The sequence below is a fragment of the Mustela erminea genome, chromosome 4 (genome assembly GCF_009829155.1).
Source record: "Mustela erminea isolate mMusErm1 chromosome 4, mMusErm1.Pri, whole genome shotgun sequence".
Taxonomy (NCBI): Eukaryota; Metazoa; Chordata; class Mammalia; order Carnivora; family Mustelidae; genus Mustela; species Mustela erminea.
This window is the reverse complement of record NC_045617.1, coordinates 104,332,793-104,353,655: the sequence shown is the minus strand read 5'-3', so window position 1 is coordinate 104,353,655 and position 20,863 is coordinate 104,332,793. Positions and strand designations below refer to the sequence as shown.

Genomic DNA, 20,863 nt, shown 5'->3' with positions numbered 1-20,863 from the left:
ATAATGAGGATTAGGGATGATGGAAATAATCCTCATTAAGCACTCTGTGTATATCTACATAATCGAATCCCCACCAGAATCATACAAGGTACGCGCTGGTATCGTCATCGGAGCTTCACAAATAAGGAGCTGAGGCTCAGAGCTGGAAGTAACCTGCCTAAGTTAAACAATTCACAAAGGACAGCAAGAATGTGAATTCAAGCGTGTCTGGTTTCCTTGTTGGGAGTAGGGGCAGAGTTCAGTGGACCTAGCAAGAAAGAACAGGATCTGGTACTTAAAACCTAAGTTTATTCTAAAGGAAGGATGTTGAGCTTGGTGAGATTTCTCTGAATCCTGCCAGCTGCTCTCCCACTAATCTAAGGGGATGAAGGTCCTTGAGAGTATTTTACAGGAAAAAATAAAGAATTAACCCAAAATGAGCACTAGACTCACTCTCTCTCAGACTCCAGCTTCTCCAGCACCAATCAAATGAACATAATTTCCCTGCTGTGAGAGACAGGGATATTCTCCAAAATAATGGAAACGTATTTTCAGGTTATTTCACAGAAAAAATAAGCGATGGACAAGTTCGCACAGGTCTGCCTTAGTTGCTGCAGCATTCTCTTAGTTCAAAGGTGCAATGAGTAAATCTGCATTGTTGCAAGGATATTCCTAATTAAATAGGAATCAAGGGGTGCCTGGGTGGTTCAGTAGGTTAAGCATCTGACTTCGGCTCAGGTCATGATCTCAGGGTCCTGGGTGGAGCCCTGAATTGGGTTCCCTGCTTCTCCCTCTGCCCCTCCCCCTGTTCTCTCTCTATCTCTCTCTAATAAATAAATGCAATTAAAAAAAAAAAGAAATAGGAATGAAGCCACATGCCTTGTATGATTACTTAGGATGACAAGTAAATAAGACACAACATGGGCCTTTCTTTAATTTATTCAACTGTGTGCATATAGGTATTTACAGGCTATTGGAATATGATGGCATACATAATAGACGTGTTCCCTTCCCGGTTCCTACTGTCTGTTGTTAAGAAACCTATGGCTACATATTAAAAAAAAACTGTGCCAGATTATAAGCCATGTGATAGAAGAGAAGGTCAGAGAACATTACTCATGTAACAAATATTTATTTAATGGCTAATATATGCAAGCTATTGTACTCAATCCTGGAGATACTGTGGTGAACAAACTCTTAAAACTCCCATTACTATTTATAAGTCACTGGGATTTTCATTTGCAAAATACGGTCATTGCTTTTTACACTTGCCACAATTTGAGGAAAAATCACTGCCATGAGCTTTACTTTATGGAATTACATGTTCTAAAATAAATGGATAATATCTGACAGTGTAGCTCATAATAAGAGATGTTTTCTGTTTCTAAGTACTTTTTTTTAATGTTATTGCCATGTAAGGTAATAGAAAAAAGTGTGTGAATATAAACTATTATCTTTTCGGATCTTTTAACGGACATCCTGGGACCATGGTCAGGAGGGTAGGGTCCACCTCTCTGATCTATGGGTCTTACATGATTCTATCTTGTTTCTTTGATTCTTCTCCTGCAGCAAAGTGTATAGACAAACAACAACCCCTTTTATTTTAAAAGCTACACCTGCCCATAAGCACAAGATTTCCTTCTGGGTCAAATTACAATTTACCAATAAGTACTTCTCAACATCCAGAAAGAGTTGACAAATTATTTTTAATAAGTAATGAGGAAAATGTCTGGTCAGAGAAAAAAAGATATTAAGTAGGAATTTTAAAATAATAACTTTTTTTATTTTACCTATTTTACTAACTAAAATGTCAGCCAAATTGGCCATATTCTTATTGTGGAAAGAATAGATACATGTACGTGGCTAAAAATAGATTGCTCTTTAGGGCCATGATCTTTTCTTTGGCCATTCAGATCTGTTGCCATTTTCTGACATTATTGAGCAAGCATCAATTCAAGAATACACTTCACATTCAAGGTGTTTTTATTCTTTATTTGAAAATATTGATATGTCAACACTCTATGCGTTCTAATTTAGGAAGCCCTTCTTGATTTTCCTGTCAGAAGGATAATTGTTCAGGACAGAATTTATTAAGTCATTCTATTGGGGTCAGAATGATATTCCAGGGGCTGAAGCAAGGACATCTAACTAATGTGTTGCAAGATTTTTTTCATGGTATAGATCTCAAAGGAAATGATATGTGTGCAGCACAATGGATTGAGAAAGAAGCTGCTCATGAGGCAGGTTTTCAACAGCCCAAGGTCACCCCACTGCCCCAGAGCCCTCTCAGCTCACTATGAATCATCTGTGGTACACATTTGACCATAAAATAGGGACTAGAGGGGCGCCTGGGTGGCTCAGTGGGTTAAGCCGCTGCCTTTGGCTCGGGTCATGATCTCAGGGTCCTGGGATCGAGTCCCGCATCGGGCTCTCTGCTCAGCGGAGAGCCTGCTTCCCTTCCTCTCTCTCTGCCTGCTTGTGATCTCTCTCTGTCAAATAAATAAATAAAATCTTTTAAAAAAAAATAGGGACCAGAGACTCTGAACAAAGGCAACTATGTTTTGAATGATGCATATGTGAAATAGTTTTTAGAATTTTTTTGCCACAGTGTTTCAAAATCAAAGCAGATACATAGTTCTGATTCACCTAAAAAAAATTTTTTTTCTTAAGCTAAAAATAGTACACATCTACTATAGAAATTTAAAATTTTTTTTCCTTAGGCTAAAAATAGTACACATTTACTATAGAAAATTTGCAAAAAAAAGGAATTTAAATCATCCTTAATTATGCTACTATATGTATTCATTCTTTACTTTTTGTTATATATTTTGCCAATTTTTTAATCCATCATGATACACATTTTATTTTAAAAGAGAACACAATGTAGACTGCTTTATAAAAATTCCTTTAAGATTTTCCTATCACTAAGTAAAGGTTTTCTTTTTCAGCTCTTAATCATTACAATTGACAAATGCAGAATTTAATATATTTTTCACATGTGCTATCAGAATTAACCACTAATATGATCAGTTGAAAAGGGATACTCCTTTTGTATAACCAAGAAATAACAACAATACTTGCAGTCAATCCACATAGTAATGAGATTTAAATTTTAAGAATTCTCATCCTCTCGTATATCTACAGACAATAGAAAAAGGGCCAAGTCAAAAGCTGAGAAACAGTGAGTGCCCAGCATCATCATCTTGAAATCTAATTAACAAATTAATATGCATTGTATACACTCAGATATTGGTATCAGGTTATTATGTGGAGGCAGCTTGAAGTACAGGCTTCGCGCTGATAGGTGCTGATAGGTTGCTCATCCTATCCTATCCTATGCAAAAGGACAGATGATGAAATTTAAATGTGCATGTGGACCAGTTATTTGGGGACTTACTCATCTCAAATACAGATGAATTTTTTTCATTAATTTTCCATACCTCACATAGTAGCTAATGTATTAACTAGCATCCACTTATAGCTTACCTTTGAAGAACCATTGTACAACCTTTCAAATCAGTAACATTTAAACCTTGCATCTCCACTTATTCATTCATTTCCATTCTAAATCAATAATTCCTCTCTTACATTTTGGTTGTATCCTGGGCGCAGATACTAAGTCTCAGTGGGATGACTGTATTATTTTTATAAAACAAATAGCCCCAATCGTCAGTTTCCTGGCCACAACCCAGATTTGGACAGTAAGTGAAGAGTGTTACAATAAGTTGCCTCTCCTGCTCCAGTTGGTGGAAAGAACTGTGGGGCTAACAGGTATCGGGAAAAGGAAGAAGGAATGCTCTTCAGGATAATCTGGTCTCGCGTTTGAAAGACTCATGGATGGACTCTTTCTTTTAGGATTCCTTTAGAAATGGTTTGAAATAAACCACCAGAAGTAAAAATCCAGTCATTCAGTGTGATTCCTCACTCTGAATCTTCACACATTGTGTTTTGTGTTTCACTAGATTAAAATTGTATTTGTCTCTTTCAGGCCCATAAGTCATGTTGAAGTGACAGATAATGTTGACCTCAATGAAAATCCTGCATCCTTTTGGTTGTAATCACAATTGGATTATTCAAGATATTTCCATACAATTTGATATTAAAGATTAAACTGTTCTTTCTTGAAGCATTATAAATATAAAATTTTAAACATTAAATCCTTTATATAGATGCTAGTACTAAAATACAACATAAATAATTTATATTCAATACTTAATGTATTAATATTTGTCAAATACTTCATTGATCTTTAATTTTATTAAGATTTAAATTTTATGTTTCTGATAACTTGAATTTATTTTTGGAACACAAATATTGGACTCACAGAAATCCAAATCAGTTTCTTCATTTTAAAAATATTTCTTAATTTATCAGAGTCATTATAATTGTTTTGGGTAAATCTAAATAGCTCATAATTCAATAAGCGTGCATTTTAAATATAGTGCCTAGATCAGCTTGGCTAAGCAATACTTCACACAGGAAACACCCTCTGAATTCTCTCTGAGACTGACAGCTAAGAATGGACGGCAATATTCTCTTCTCAGAGAAAAGAACTGTTTATTAAAATGTATTTAATGTACGAACTGAAGAGCTAATTACGCATCCATTCTTTAGTGGCATTTAAGATGACAGCTGTGTGGAAGCAAGGAGGATAATATTAATACACTGTCTTGAAATGAATGAAAGCAAAAAGAATTTTGTCCCATATTCCAGGGCATTTGAGTGCTTCACTTCAAGACGATTGCAGAACACAAAGCTCATTTTGTTTTCAGAGGCAGGAATGATTATTATCCCAGTATGAAAATAAGCCCTGCATTGATTAATCTGTGAAAACAGCAAAAGGAAAGGAAGCTAACTGACAGTCATGCCATCCATGTGATTCAAGAACAAATTCTGTCCATTTTTAATAGTATGTAGAAATATCAATTTGAGGAAATTGATTTTATAAATGAAGATAATCTTCTTAACATGGGAAAGAATTTACCAGACATTTTAAAAACTCATGTATCCTATGACTTATTTTTATTTTTCCTAGAACTTATTAATATTGAAGTTGTTACATGATAGGCTATTGAGAAAAATATCACTATGATTTATTCTATTTAACTTTTAATACAGATTTTTAAACTTTATTTTTAAAGTTATTAGATTTAAATTATTAGACTTTATTAGTCCTTTCTTTTGAAGGGCTAATGAAATGGTGCTTCTAAAGTATTTTAAAATTCACTTTTTAAATAAAGAATTTATTTATTTATTTGAGAGGGAGAGAGCACAAGTGAGGGGGAGAGACAGAGAGAGAAGCAGACTCCCTGCTGAGGAGGGAGCCCCTTGCAGGACTTGATTTCAGGACCCAGAGATCGGGACCTGAACTGAAGGCAGATGCTTAACCAGCCGAGCCACCCAGGTGCCACTAAAACTCACTTGTAAAATTAACTTAAGGCATAGTTAACTTTTTGGTCTTTCCTAATTCAGAGGTTGCAGTGAGATGGATATCTAATTCAACTAGTCTGGATAATAAATGTAGATTATGTTGTCTAGACAGACAATCAAAAGATCAGTGTCTTGCTACTCTATCTCTTCCAGTGTAACGGATGTATTACAGTTTCCATTCAGTTTTAGGCAAAACTGGAACTTGCTTTACAATATTTCAGATCAGAGATTGTTAACCTTAATGACACATTTTAGAACCACTTAGTTAATCTTGAAAAAAATATTAATGTCCTGTTACTACCCAAGATCAGCTTCATCACAGTCTTTGGAGATGAGAACTGGGGGCATCAGTTGAATAGCTTTCTAGGTGGTTGTTCTGTAAGCTAAAGTTGAGAACAAGTTTTAGATACATATCTGGGAGGTGATGAAAAGTGGCCTGTGATTTTAATATGAATGATCAAAACTGTGCCAGGCACCTGCGTTCTTAAAGGCACCACACAGAGTTCTGCAAAGGCTATCTTTTGGAACACTGGGTACTTTATAAGCAAATGTGATATCATAGGACCTGGCATTTTAAATTCATTTTTTAAAAAAACTGTAAGTTTGCATAATAGAAAATAGGATTTTTCCCCTTTTTGAACAATTGTGTGCTGAACATTTAAATCTCAAGTTTGACTTTGTCTAAAATTCACCCAACAGAGAGTTCACAAAAAATTACAGCTCACATGCATCTATCATTTCTCTTGTTTAGGCAATAAAACAAGCCATAGGAAAGTTCTTTTATCACTTTCTTTTCTGCTGAGTTAATGGTGCAATCATTTTAACTGATGGGGAGGGAAGAGTTCAGTGATTTACTGTCAGAATCTTGGGGTGTACAGATGATGTACAAAAAAGTAAATTCAGTATAATGATTTATATTTAGAATATACAAAAATGAGCTGTTTTTAAAACACAAAGTACAGAATATAAAATATAAAGCCGGAAAAACATTTTCTTGGCTACCTGGAAATAGACTAGGTAAGAAAAAATATATCCTGAAGGCATACAACCTTAGGGGGTCTTTATAAAATTTCCACAGTTCGGGTAGATTTTTATTTCTATTAATAGAGAGCATGAATTTTTAAAAGACAAAGATACATCGTTCTGAAATAAATGTGCAACATATTTATCAAATATGTCATAATTTATTGACTGATCCAATGGGAACTGATATATATATGGATTGCTGGAAAAAATGCCCGTTGAAAATGTAATTATGATTACTGATGACTAATATCAGTGTCTTTTTATAGATTACCTAGCTCTGCTGGTAACAAGATAGGCTGGGGGAGGGGGAGGATGGATCTAGAATACTTAGGTCAGTCTCTCTGGAGCCTGGCAACTGTGCAGGAACGTTCCAGGAGACGTCCCCTCAGGATCAGGAGAGTGCAGCAGCAGGTGACAGCTCCCCTGGAGGCTGTTGGCATTTGAAAATTCTACCAGGGATAGGTCCAGTCATGGGCAAAAGAGCTAAATTCAGGCTGATAAGAAGGATGGGAGAGCGAACAGACTAGGGTGAGTGCCCAGAGTTCGCCTAAATGTTGCAAGTCAGGACTACAACTCTCCACAAAACTGCCCTCACTTCACACTCCAGTCACAAATTTGGAAGACTCTAGGCCACCCTTTCTTCTGACCAGCTGGCTACAACTTTGGAGTTCCCACTACCCCCTCTGGTTTAATAACTTGCCAGAATGACTCACATAACTAAGGAAATGGCTCTAACTTAATGATTACTTATTAGAGCAAAAGGAAAGAATGCAGAATTAGGCAGAGAGAGAGAGACAGATACATAGAGCAAGGTCTGGGAGAGCCCCAAACATGAAGCTCTCAAAATCTTCAGGGTGGCACTATCCTCCTGGCGTACTGATGTGTAACCACATCCAAGGTGTTGCCAAGCTCATGCAAACCTCAGTGCCCAGAGTTTTTATTACAGCTTCTTTATGCAGCATGAACGACTGAATCATTTCCATCTCCAGACTCCTTTCTCTCTTCTCCAGATTGGGCTGGTATCATGCGGTTAATGCCCAAACCCTCTAATCTCCTGGTTGGCCTCTCAGGCATGACCAGGCCCCATCCTGAGTTGTCTCGTTGGCATGAACTACCAGGTGTGGTCAGAGGAGCCTATCATGAATAACAAGACTTTCCCATTACTCCAGGAAATGCCTGGAGTTTAGAGGTTACTTCACAGTAACTGGGGACAAAGGGTAGCCCAAATTTTTATTATACAGAGGCTGAGGTGAGAGTGCCTACTCAGGAAAGCCAGCAGAGACATGTTGAGGCAAAAAGCACAAGAGTCAGAGCCAGTCAAACAGCCAGGTTAACATTTTGCTACACTTAAAACCTGGTTTTCTGTAACTTCTGTAACTTGGTGTTGGTCTAAGAATGCACTCTGGGCTCATTTCTGGTCTCAAGTACAGAAATGACAGGTGTGGGGTGGAGTTAGGCAATCAAATTGCTACAAATTCAGTCTCTTCGTCTATGAAGCTACGTCACCATGCCTACCTCCTTCACTGAGTTGAAGGCATTATTGGAATTCTTAGAGAAGAGAATTATAAAATATCATTTTATATCATCATTCTTATTCTTCCATTTTTCTCATAAAGTCCACATGTATATTTTAAAAAGTCTATAGCTGAATTCTGCAGGTTTTTGATTGACTCCACATTTTATTTGACAATTGTAGAAGAATTTTTTCAATTCAAGTCAGAAAACCTCTTATATTGTGTTCAGTTATCATTCACCATTTTTTTCCTATACCTTCCATTTTGGAAATCCTTTCTCTAACTGGATTCTTTATCTCCTTTTTACTTAGACAAGATCTTAACTCTAAAGTAAGACGATAGGAACACATTTATTTTAAAATATTGAGAACCACTGGCCTTTATTATTCTATAGGTATAAGATATTACTCAGTAGAGACAAGAATAAAATATAAGGTTAAATTTTAGTTATGTGTATAATAGGTGATAACTAGAAATGAAAGGGTACAGAGTCATTATTAAATATGATAATGTGTAAAGTGTGTAAGGTAGGGGCTAAAACAGAGTAGACAATATAAAAATAGTACCACCTGCAAGGTATGGGTAATATACTAATCACAGCATATTTGAATTACAGTGATTCTTCCTCACATTGCCAATCATGGTGGCTGCATCTTGGAATACAGAAGCTAGTAAAAATCACTCGTTGTAAGCTAAACTATTCGGCATGCAATTCATGTAATTCTCAAGTTTGTTAGTCATTTTTTAAAAAATCTTCCTGGAGCTCACAATAGAAATAGCAGTAATTCCAATAACTTAAGCTTAGCCACACAAGATAAAATTGTGAAATCGTGTAATGATTTGGAAATTAGGTATATACATGATGTAAATTTGGAGATACTAAACAAGAGTATGTATAAGAATGGAGAAAGGTTAAGAAAAATGGCCCTAGAATTTCCATACCTAGACTGAAAAATAGAAACTGGAAGATGATTTAATTCTCAGGTTATAAAACCCAGCCATGGCTACAGACCCACATTTTATGAAGGTGAATTAAAGTTAATAGAGAGATGTCAAGTACCAACTAGTTAAGCCACAGATGTACTTCAGAATTTTACCCTCAAAAGTTTCTACAGCTTTCCTCATTATAGATGACTCAAATATTTATTGAATTGTCTTCCTGAATTTACCCATGAATATTTTCAATATGGAACACATTTTAAACAGTCATATTTGTTTCTTATGTCAACAAATGCACTTTGGAGTCAGTTGTTATTTATCTGTTTCATGGTCCAGGCAGCCAATGGGAAATACCTACTTTTGAAAACCTCTTCAGGACTTAATCTAAGAACTTCTTCAAAGACTAAAATGAATCTCACTGGTTTTGAGGAAGATGTTGGTATTTAGGACAAGTTCCCCAGGAGCCAAGAGAAACTCTTAAGAAGTCCCAAAAGACCCAGCTCATCTCTGGTTTTTTGGGATCACTACCAGAAGTCATCATTATCTTTCTTAAGATGAATCAAAATAAATGATCCAAAAAACTAATCCATAAACATTAGCTAGTTAAGGAAAATGTAAGCTTTTCTTCAATATATCAAGAAAAATGAAATCATTCACTTGCCAAAATATAACAGGTATCTAAAGTTTGGGTCTTTTGTACTTGAAACCTTTAAGTGGTTTGTTCTACTGATTTCTTCTACTAATGGGTCCATTTCCATGCAAAAACAGAGGACCTTCCTTCTGAGAAAAAGATTTTAAAATCTTAACCATACTAACACTCCTCTTATTTCAAGACCTAAGACATTTTTTTCAACGAGTATTGTAGAATACTTGTGCTTCAGATGATCACCAAAGTCATCAATTCTAAAATGAAGGTAGGGGTCAGATCATGTTAGGCTCTGGGTGGAATTTCTTACTAAGGAATTTGAACTTGAGCTTGAGTATGCTACCAGAGCAACTGAACAGACCTAATCAATCGTATTTAGAAAAGTCCCTCTGGCTAGAAGCTGGAGTAGAGTAGTATATATATACACACACACACAGACACACACACACACACACACACACACACACACACAAACTAGGGAATACATACATGTTTATATACATATACATGTATATACACACAGATACACATATTTTATAATGTATATAACATACATATTACAGCATATAAATATCTGATATACAATCATGGGAAGTCACACACACACACAAAAGAACTGGGTAGTCTGGGCAAAGATGAGAATGGCTTGCCATGGAATAGGGTTGGTAATGGATGGAAAGAAATGCATGAGTTAAATACATATTAAGGAAGAAAAAGCAAAGCTTAATGACTGGTTAGAGTGACTGGGCCAAGGTGAGAGGATGCCGAGGGTTTTAGATGAGTAACGAGGCAGTTTCTATGTAGTAGCTTCAGTCTCTGCAATAGGAAACTTGGGAAGAGCATTAAGTAATATGGAGAAAAAGATGAGTTTCGTTTTGGAAAAAGTTAACTTTGAAACACCTGAGGAGATGCCCCACAGGCAGCTAGATACGCACGTCAGAAGCTGAGAATGGTCTGTGACAATTAAAATTTGCCATCAGCGTGTAGATGAAGAAACTTGCCACTTGCCAAAGAAGTCTTTCAGTAAAAAAAGAGGAAGAACCAGAATTCAACTGCAAGCCTAGCTACAAGACCCCTGGGAGTCCTATTTGAAGTGAAGAGATCCGAGGGAGGGCTGTGGCTTCTTCAATGGGTACAAAATGAAGATGTAAAATATTTAAATAGAATTAATGCATTCAATAAATAATTACAAGTTCTGCCATGTGCATCACAAAATTCTAGAGTTGAGAAAAGCGTGCTTAGAAAGGCCTAGTCCTCTGTTAGTCTCTAGATGGATTATTCCAAGTGTTACTTTTTTCTAACAGGGAATATCTAATTAAAATTTTGAAGCAGTGACAAAAGCTGTAAGTGCTTTCCAGAAGGTGACTGAATTTCCTGAAAGCATAACTTTGGTGAACTCAAAGTTAACTCTTCTTGGAACAGAATTCACTAGGTTCATCTGTGCAAACAGATGCTCGTCATCCATATTTCCCCTTCAGTACTATAATGTTTTATCCTGTGTATCTTAAAACAATAAACTCTGCAATTACAACATAGTGGCAATACAAACTGTGTAGATAAAATTGTTGAACCATTAGGTTCCGATATCCCATTAATATTTTTAAATGTTCAGAACAGAGCAGACGATCTTTCTTTCTACCTTAGATGAACGAACACTTGCATTTGCACCTTAACAAATTCAGTTCAAGCAGCCCACACTCTTGTTAACAAAATTAAAGCTACATTCTCACTCATTTAGCTAATTAACTGTTGTTGGAATCACCAGTTATTATATAATTCAAGGGAATTAGAATAAATGAAGTCTTATTTTCCAGGCAAGAAAAGAAAAAAGAGAGTGGGAGTCAGGATCTTCTTTCAGATGAAGGGAGTGATGGAAAATGGTAAGACAATTACAGATAAAAATTTCGGGTCTTCTGGGGCACCTGGGTGGCTCAGTTGGTTGAGAAAAGACTCTTGATTTTGGCTCAGATCATGATCTCAAGGTTGTGAGACAGAGCCCCGCATAGGGCTCCGTGTTCAGTGGGGAGTCTGCTTGAAAGTCTCTCTTTCTGCCCCTCCTCACCTTCTAAAATAAATAAATAAATATATTTTTTTAAATTCTCAGTCTTCCAAATTCTGAGCTATAATTGTCTTATCTTTAAAAGGAAGATGACATTGGTACCTATCTTGCAGGAAAATTTTAAGTATTTGCTAATAACAGCATTGTGTTTGACCCTTGGAAGATGTGATAAGAATATTGATTCTCAGAAAAGATGGTTCTCATATAAGATTCTCATATAAGATGAGAATCTTATTTTCTTAATAGGATAGGTATTTAAAAATTAAATAAAGAAAACAGACATTGTCATAGTGAGTTACAACAGCAGAACACCTAACCTAACCTATTCTCTTTGGGAACAAATAACAATAAAACAACATAGAAGTATTGAAGAGTGTTTTTAAATAGAATGCTATTCCTTAGAGAGAAATCAGAAATTTAACCGAGACCAGCAAACAGAGAGGATGAGAGTCAGGTGAATTCTAATCAACCTTGTAAATGCTCTTATACGAGACACTACTTGTTTGTAATAATAGAGCTTAAATTGGGCTTCCTGCTTTAGTTGTGGTTTCTGCATACTGGCTTACAGTATACCAAAAATAAATAGCATGAGTTCTCCCTTTTTGTTGTGGTAAATTAAAAAACAATTTTTTAGACTCTTTTTCAGATCTCAGATATATAAACAACTAGCTGTGTAGGTCTCGCAAATTGGACATAAGAGCTGTGCCCTCAGTCATCCGCATGACATCCTATATCCTTTCAGAACTGATTCCTAAAATGAATGTACTCTGAAGGTGGCATTCTAAACCTACTTCTGGAAAAATAAAACACTGAAAGTTTACTTTGCATGTGTTTAAATAATGCTGATGTGTCCCAAATTTGTGCCTTGTTCCTATTTTTCAATTTCCCCACCAAGAACCCTAATGTTTATAGTATCTCTGGAAGAATCAGAAAACACAGTTTTGCAACTTTAAATATCATCCAGATTTTTCTCCCCCACTCTGAATGCCTCCCCCACAAAGTAGCTGGTTCTAGGGCAGGAGGGGGAGCACACTGAAAAATGCACACCACTAAATACATCTGACTGCCCTGAAAGCAGAGTACTTGAGATACAGAAGCTTTTGAAGTCACTACAGTAACATCGAATGCACAAGAGTTACCTGGGTAATTTACAAGCCTTCATCAAAGTAAGATGTTCCACAGTGATGCCTATCAGCATGTAATGGAGATACACTCTATGGAATTCTGTAAAATTGACTGAACTGGGAACAAAATAAGTCTAAGTAGAAAAACAAAACAAAACAAAACAAAAATCTAAAGGTGGAGTCATGTTTTTAAAAGAAATATTAATATATTTCAAATGCATGAAACACTATAATCTAATTACAAACAATGTGTCTCTGAATAAGAATTCTGTTGTACTTATTTCTCAGAACTGATTTCAAGATTCCTTTTAGTTAGTAACATCATCTATTCATATGTAGCTTACAAATATTTGTGGTGTTCTTCCTATGTGTCTGTCACCAAAGGGCTCTCTTTTTATAGGTCTTGGAATCCAGTTTAACAAGCCTGGGTGATACAAAATAATTAACATAAGAAAGTCTTCAAAGAAAGTGAGTTCTCTTAAATAGGTTAAACAGTACCTGAATTTTTAGTTACACTCTATATTTGCTCAGAAAATTACTTCCTTGAGATGATTAGATATTAGAGCTCAATCCAAGTTCTGTTGAATGATAGAAATTAGTACTTCCCTCCTCTAGGCTTTCCCCAGCATTTTCTTCAAATATCAATTATAAATATGTGCAATCTATGCAATTTCATAGTAGTTTTGTCCTGTGATCTCTAAAAATCCCTAAGTATCCTCATACTCAGGGCTTAGTACAATGACTAGCATATAGGAGATCTTTAGTAAAGGAAAAAAATATATTTAATGAATGCTTTATTTTCCTTCTTCCCTCCTTGTTTCATTAAAATGGTACATTAAAATCTGAATTGGGAAACCTAGAAATGGTGGGAATTTGATCAAGTCACTGAAGCTATTTCTCATATCCTCATTTTCTATTTCCAGATCCCCAATTTTATAAACCATCCCAGTAATTTCAACTTGGCAATTATTTTGCACATTCTCTGTGGGATAATTTGTTATCTAATTTGCTATTCCACATCCATAGTCTAGCTGGTGCTTCTCATATGACATAATGATATTGACAGCATCTTACATCCTTTATTATTTTCCAAGAAGACGAAGAAAGATTACTTCTAAATTTCATTGTCTGTAATGATTTTTAAAATGACATCCTATTACCATACCATGGGAATAGAAACCACTGTCAGGACTCCAAAATTTGTATGAATCCCTAAAATATATTATTCTATTTTATGTTATCTAATTTTATTTTATTTATTTTATCTTTTTAGAGAGAGAGAGTAAGGCGAGGGTACAGAAGGAGAGGGAAAAAGAGAACCAAGCAGGTTCCACACCCAGTGTGGAGCACAGTGCAGGGCTCCATCTCACAATCTAAAGACCATGACCTGAGCCAAAATCGAGAGTCAGTTGCTTAACTGACTGAGGTGCCTCTCCCTAAATATTTTAAATTCATCTTATCTGCTGAATAGTAGAGCTCAAAGAAGACAGGCAATTTCCTAATCTATTCTGGGGGCTTTATACTTCAAATTTTAGGGAATTCCCATCATAAGGACCAGATAATGATTTGTCTCTTCCTATGCTTAAGTTGTTCCCATGTGCTAGGTTCTACGATGGACTTACATTAGCACTTCTTTGGATTTCTAAGAATCACTTCTATCTCTAATACCATGGTGGAGAAATCCAATGACAGGCACTGAGGGGACTGGCTGACCATATAAGTAAGGCTCAATGACACTAGAAGATGATGAAGGAAAAAATTCCATTGAGTCAGTACTCTCCAGTCTAGATCCAAAGAAAAGAACTTCACTGAAAGAAGTTGGCTTGTATTATCATGTGGTAATTGTAAACATGTGACTATTTATAAACATTCTGATATTAGAAAAAATATAGACCAAGGAAATGTGGCACAAAAAGAAAATTAATACCTTTCCTGATCTCAATTCGCTATTATTATTGAGAATATGAATTAAGTGAAATAAATTCTTGATTCCTCTGTTAATGGTAAGGAATCTTAGAAAAATCTACAGTTTTCACCTGGGTAGGAATTCATTTTGGCTGCCTTTCTGGTTACAGTTATAGATTAGCAGTATTTCCCATTTCTAGCCTTCAGCAAGGAAGAAAGAACACAGTATGAATTTACATACAGAGAATTATAAGAGCACATTTTTGTGCAATGAGACTTGCTTTTGCACTTTTTTTTAATTGGATTCCACTATGATTGTTTCATGAAATCCAGTTGAGAAATACTTTTGTTATTTAGCTAACTAACCTCTTGAGTAAGAAGTCTGACTTTAAAATATATAATATTTCTAGTTATAAAGCTTCTAAAACTAATGTCAAATGTCTTCAGCTCAAATATTACTGTTTTGTCAGTAATGACAAAACAATTCAATGACTGGTTGTCATTGAAAGCTCTTTCTGTCTCACAATTCCGTCCGTCTGTCCTTCCTTCCTTCATCCTTTATTCATGCATACTTGGTGTTCAACCTTTTCTAGGCACTGCATTTTTTCCAGGCACTGAGAATACAGCAGAAAATAGTGACCGTCACCATTTTAATGCTAGCCAAAAGTTAGGAAATGAAAGGTTTTAGCCCATAAATTAGCTGCCCTAGAGCTTTAGATAAAGCCTAGTAAAGCTAATCAGTGGGTTCTTATCAAACAATGTGGTCTAGGGCAAGTCCCCAAGACTATGCAACTTTAAAAATTCTTTTTTTTTTAAGTGTCTTGTCCCCCCTTTCTAAGATTGACTGATTGATTGATTTAAGATTTATTTATTTATTTGGGAAAGAAAGAGCACACTGAAGGAGAGGGAGAACCAGACTCCCCACTGAGGAGGGAGCCTGACATGGGGCCCGACTCAGGACCCCATGATCATGACATGAGCCAAAGGCACCCACTTAACCAACTGAGCCACTCAGGTACCCCCCCAGTTTAAAAAATCTGATGAAACTGGGGTAGCTGTGACAGCTCCTGCTGTCATTCTGTTCATATTGTTGCACTATATTACAGAAACCAAGAACATTAAGCTTCTGAGAAAGGATCCAAGACTTCCATTCCCTGGGAAAACTTGAAACTTCTATTATCCCAGTTTCTAAATCCCATAGACTACAACCGGGTATCTCTAATACTCTAGAACAGAATAAAGCAAAAAGTATTACATTCCTTTTGTTAAAAACATGAATAAAATGGGGTAGATTTTACCACCAGAAGACAGGGGACATTGGTATATTCTTGATCATTCATAGTTAAAGTGTAAAATTCGTATTATATAAGGCTGAGAAGGCATTTGCTAGTTTTGCAAGCAGAATCCATTTTCCCTTCCAGTACATTTTTTAAAAAAGTTTTATTTAATTCCAATCGAGTAAATACAAAGAATTCTTTTCCACAATCTGTCTGCTAAGAAAGTCTAACAGCTTAGGGGTAAATTCCCATCCTTAAGAGATCACATCAGAAAGACCAACATCCACAATCTCCAGCCAAAAAAGACAGCAAGATCTAGAGCAGGGGTCTGTAAATCTTTTCTGTAAAAGCCCAGACTATATATCTTAGGCTTTGCAGACGTATGGTCTCTGTCACAGTTACTCAACTCTCTCTTTATAGAGTGAAAACAGCCATAGACAATATGCAGATAAATAAGCATGCCTGCATTTCCTAAAACTTTATTTTAAAAAAACAGACAGCTTGCCAGTGTGGTTCGCTGGCCATAGTTTCCCAGCCCCTGATCTAAGTCGATCAGTATTCTGAGAAAAGGCAGTATTTCCTACTTTTATTTAAGTTTTCATTTCTATTTTATGTCCTATCAAATACTGAAATAAACTTAAGCACATACCTTAAATAGCAAAGAGAAATTTTTCACTTATCAGATAATAATAATAAAGAAGTTCTGATGAAGAATATCCCCCCAAAAATATTTAAATGCAATTTTTTCCTATTTGATGGGCTTTTATTATTTTTCTATATTGCACATCACTATCCTCTGCCTTATGTATAGCATAGTGAGTGCAGCATAAATTTTAATTATTGTTCTTCCTTAATCTCCCTGAACTGTGTACAAAATATCCTTAGGGGCACTTGAACTCTTCAGGGACACATGCCCCATCTACATCAATTGGCCTCAGTCTGCAGTTTTATGTCCATTACCAGCACTATCCTTTATATCGGTTATCAGTGTCAGTGCATTTCTTTCTATCAATCTCTTTTTCTATGTCCGTACTTCCTCTCACCATAGTTCCACGAATGAAATCTGCTCTCAAATGAAAACTGAATTTGGATTGGAAGACCCAAATAACTTAGCTTCAGGAGTTACATAAGAAACCAACATAAACCCCATATTAAGTCCCTGGCCCTTTCAAGGAGGGCTACATTCCTTTTCTGGGGTCATAAACTTAATAAAGCCTATTTTCCACAACACTCAAAAGCTTGTTGGCTTGTTTCTTCTGTATGTTTTTTTTGTTTGTTTGTTTGGTTTGGTTTTTTTGTTGTTGTTGTTGTTGTTATTTTGTTTTTGGCTAGGTTCTAGAACATTCAGGTTACTGGAAATCTGACTAACAAGTGAATGAGTTTTCTTAATGTACAAATACCCCTTTATTTTCAAGGTATTTGTAAAAACTGATGTGAGCATACTCTTTTGTTGATTTTACTGCGTAAATTTACTCTGTTCCATATCCTGTCTATCTCTTACTAACTTTGTCTAAGAAAATTTAGCACAAGGACCTCACCCTGTCCCATTTACAAACCATCGAGGGGAGCACTGGAAAATAGCAAGCCCCAGGTCTCTTTTCTAATCATTTGGTTTGGGAGACAGAGAACAGGCATTAGTCATTTTTGGTTTTGTTTTATATTATTTTAAGATTTCCAGGCGATTCTCAAGTTACTCAAAGACTAGGAACCACTAGGTTATTTTAGAACTCTACTACAAAGGATAAAATGAGGAGCAGTTTACACTGTTACCCTCTTTCTTTTCTGTGGAACAAAAATTTTACACATAATAAATGTAGACTTATCCAGGGACTTTAACTTTCTCTTCTTTGAAGAATGCCTCACAAGTTTAATTCCACGTGGCTACATTTCAAAATATATACTTTTTTGATGATCTCACCATGTGGAAAAGGTAGTAAGGCTTTACCCATCAGTGTTGAGATCTTTTATTCTATTTTCCTTGGTCAACACTTACGTCTTAAATGACTGTTTTGGGTAACTGTGAAGCCACGTGAATGTTACTGTCTTTCTCTTGTTCATAGCACCAGAAGAATGGGCCACAACCCGCTCCAGCCTGAAGGCACCACCGCCAAGGTCAGCCAGAGGGGGATACAGGGAGCACCCCTATGGTAGATATTGAAGGTCCTTCTCACCCGTGACCTCACCTCAAAGACAATTCATAGCCTGTGGTCTCCACATAAACAGCAACAAGACAAGTAATAGTCCTTTTTTTTTTTCTATTCTAGGGATAACTGCTCATGATTTCTCCTATATATTTCTTGTATTTCCCCCTATACTGTTGGTGTGACATTGACCCTAGTATTATTTTACAAAACAGACTAAAAAAGACATTGGCAAGCATTGTCTATAAACCATTCAGTAGGATGATATTCTCTTGGTTGTTTTTCATTGTTGTGTGTAAACTTTTTTTCTTTTTTCTTTTTTCTTTTCTTTCTTTCTTTCTTTCTTTTTTCTTTTTTTTTTTTTTTTTAAGAAACAGCATGAATCTGTTAACAGATTTTGAGTCTCAATCATCTAGCAAAAACTTTGTTTAGGGTTGCTAAAAGGCTGTAATATGATTTTTGAACTAGCTGATAATAAAGTTGTAGATAAGATGTTTTAACCTGTCTTTTAATATCTGTCAGTTAGATGAAGATGTTCGATATTAAGTTTGTAAATTTAATTTTAAATGCTGTTTTAATGGAGTTGAAAACAAGCAGCTACTGTATGTATGTAGCTAACTGAATTTGTTCAGTGTTTTAACCTGTATTTGTTAAAAAAGAAAAAAAAACACACATAAAGTTCCATGTGTAAGCTACTCTAAATAGGAAACCAATTTGTCAAATATGTTTGCCATAACTTGTCAATAAAGCTGAAAACTTTTGTAAAAACTAAATTTGGAATTACTTGTTTTCTAGCTTTAAATGCCTGCTTTATTTCTTCTTCAAGAGATGCCTAAAATGTTTTCTATTTAAAAATTACAAAAATGAACCCAAGCTTGTTTTAAGATATTTGTGTAATACTTAAAAAATGTATTAATAACTTATGGTTGTTAAATAATTTAAAAGTTAACAAACTAAACTGTTACATGAATCATGGTTAGTAAACACTAATGTATAACATGTTAATGGAAAAAAATGGATTTAGAATAATAAATGGATTTTAAACTATCCTCTAAGCTTTATCTTGCTAAACACAAATTCTGATTGACTTGTTTGCATTAGCATGTCTCTCGTGAGAAAGAGTAATGGAGTATAAAGAGGTAAGATTACCACTTACCACTGTCTAAATGCCTAGTTCTTCAACCTTTGAGTTTCCCCGCACATTAAATATCCCATCCAACATGTAAGCATTGCGTAGATTCACTTTATTGTTTTCACTCAAAGGAGTGCGTGGACTTCATTTGCGTAGTTTATAACAATTTGTTTTGACAAACAAATCATCAGTGTCACTGGCCAGTTGTTGCTATTCAACCTCAAAAACTTTATTTGTAATTTTCAGTGCTAAATATCACCGCCCTTGAAGGCAGTTTAGAGGGCTGATATTTCTTTTGAGACTATCAGACTTGATGGCTGATGATTATTAAGGAAATATGTCGCAGGACTCAAAGGATGACTAAACGTTAAACAGGTAACACTAATAGTGACTCTGTAATTTTGCCTATGCAACAGTAATGTTAAATATTCTCAGTTATTAAGTTCCTGATAGTTAAAAAAGTAAACCTACAAAAACATAACAAATAGGTCTATAGGTTATTAAAACAACTAATTAACATTAACTAGAGGCACCAAAATTATTTTACAATATATAACCCTCAAGGCAATAAACAGAACTAAAATTAACAATAATAGTAATGCAACTCTTGCTAACATCAAACGTAAGCTAAATTTTGATGGAAAAAGAAAGCGAAAGACTTGATGGTAGGGATGAATGCCAAAACTGTTAATCTTTTAAATACAGTTTTTTTGTTTATGGTGGCTTTTGTCGATGTGATTGGTTTACTTTTTTGCTGCTAACCAGCTTAGGCATACTGCTGTTCAGTTTTTGCAGCTGGAGTTGCATGCTATAGTTTTATGAAGTGTGTGTCTGTCCTCAATTAAAATTGTAAATGTCTGCCTTGCAAAAATGCTGTCGAGTTATATTTAATTTTCTTTTTTTATTCTTTCTCACTATTTTAGGTATCCACAAGCAAAGAGCACATAAGTGAATAGCAGATGTGGTGGCTAACAAGGATAGAGGTAAGCTTATTTGTTATCCCCTCCAAGAAAGATAACCTGTTTACCCACATACAGCTGTGGCAGTGTGCGAAAACACCGAATGCCGCTTATTGAAACACTGCAAAGGTTTAGACTGTTGTCAAGGAACCGGAGGTATTTTTTTATCTTCTTCGAAATAAAGTGACGAACTTGGTGTTTATTTGGTGGGGCTTTCTGAGCTTACTCAGAAGCTTATCAAATGAAACGTGAATTACTAGTTAATCTTCAGCCTTTTTTCTTTGCTACGGATTACTCTCTATTAACTTTCCCTAATAGTACAAAAGAAGAGTATTCAAACTTTTACTCTGCAGTTTTAGGGAAAGAAATCACAACTGTTGACAGAGATGGAGGAAGGGGAAAAGGGAAGCCCGTAACTAACTGCTCACCTACCCTTTGTCAATGAGGGTTTATTAACATTAACATTTATTTAGTCAATAAAAAAATAACTAAACTTACCATTATTTTCCCCGGTTATGCCACCGGACTTAGTGATAAACTTCTTGTTTCTCATCTGCCGTTCTATTTGATTCAGCAAATATTTACTGAACTCAAAGCACTACTGAAAATTGAGACTTGATTTCTGTACACAAGGAGTAGAAAACTTGAGCCAGTACACTTCAGACTGAAAACAATGCAAGGGCAGTTATGAAGTCCACAGACTGAGCTGAAGCTCAGAAAATTTCAGTGGCT

The 20,863-nt window shown here is 35.5% G+C and overlaps 1 protein-coding gene across 11 annotated transcripts in view; it reads left to right on the top strand.

Annotated features, from left to right (window-relative positions):
• The window catches only part of KHDRBS2 (KH RNA binding domain containing, signal transduction associated 2), a 601,759-nt gene that overhangs the window by 556,312 nt on the left and 24,584 nt on the right, over positions 1-20,863 (top strand). For 6 of the 11 annotated variants that reach the window (XM_032340346.1, XM_032340342.1, XM_032340345.1 and 3 more), the window contains exons 9-11: positions 11,349-11,414; positions 17,960-18,133; positions 20,096-20,155. In XM_032340346.1, the coding sequence (XP_032196237.1) occupies positions 11,349-11,414; positions 17,960-18,057 (164 nt within the window). In that variant the 3' untranslated portion in view covers positions 18,058-18,133; positions 20,096-20,155. The remainder of the gene's footprint in view (positions 1-11,348; positions 11,415-17,959; positions 18,134-20,095; positions 20,156-20,863) is intronic. The other 5 variants (XM_032340352.1, XM_032340350.1, XM_032340351.1 and 2 more) reach the window with 3 other exon arrangements.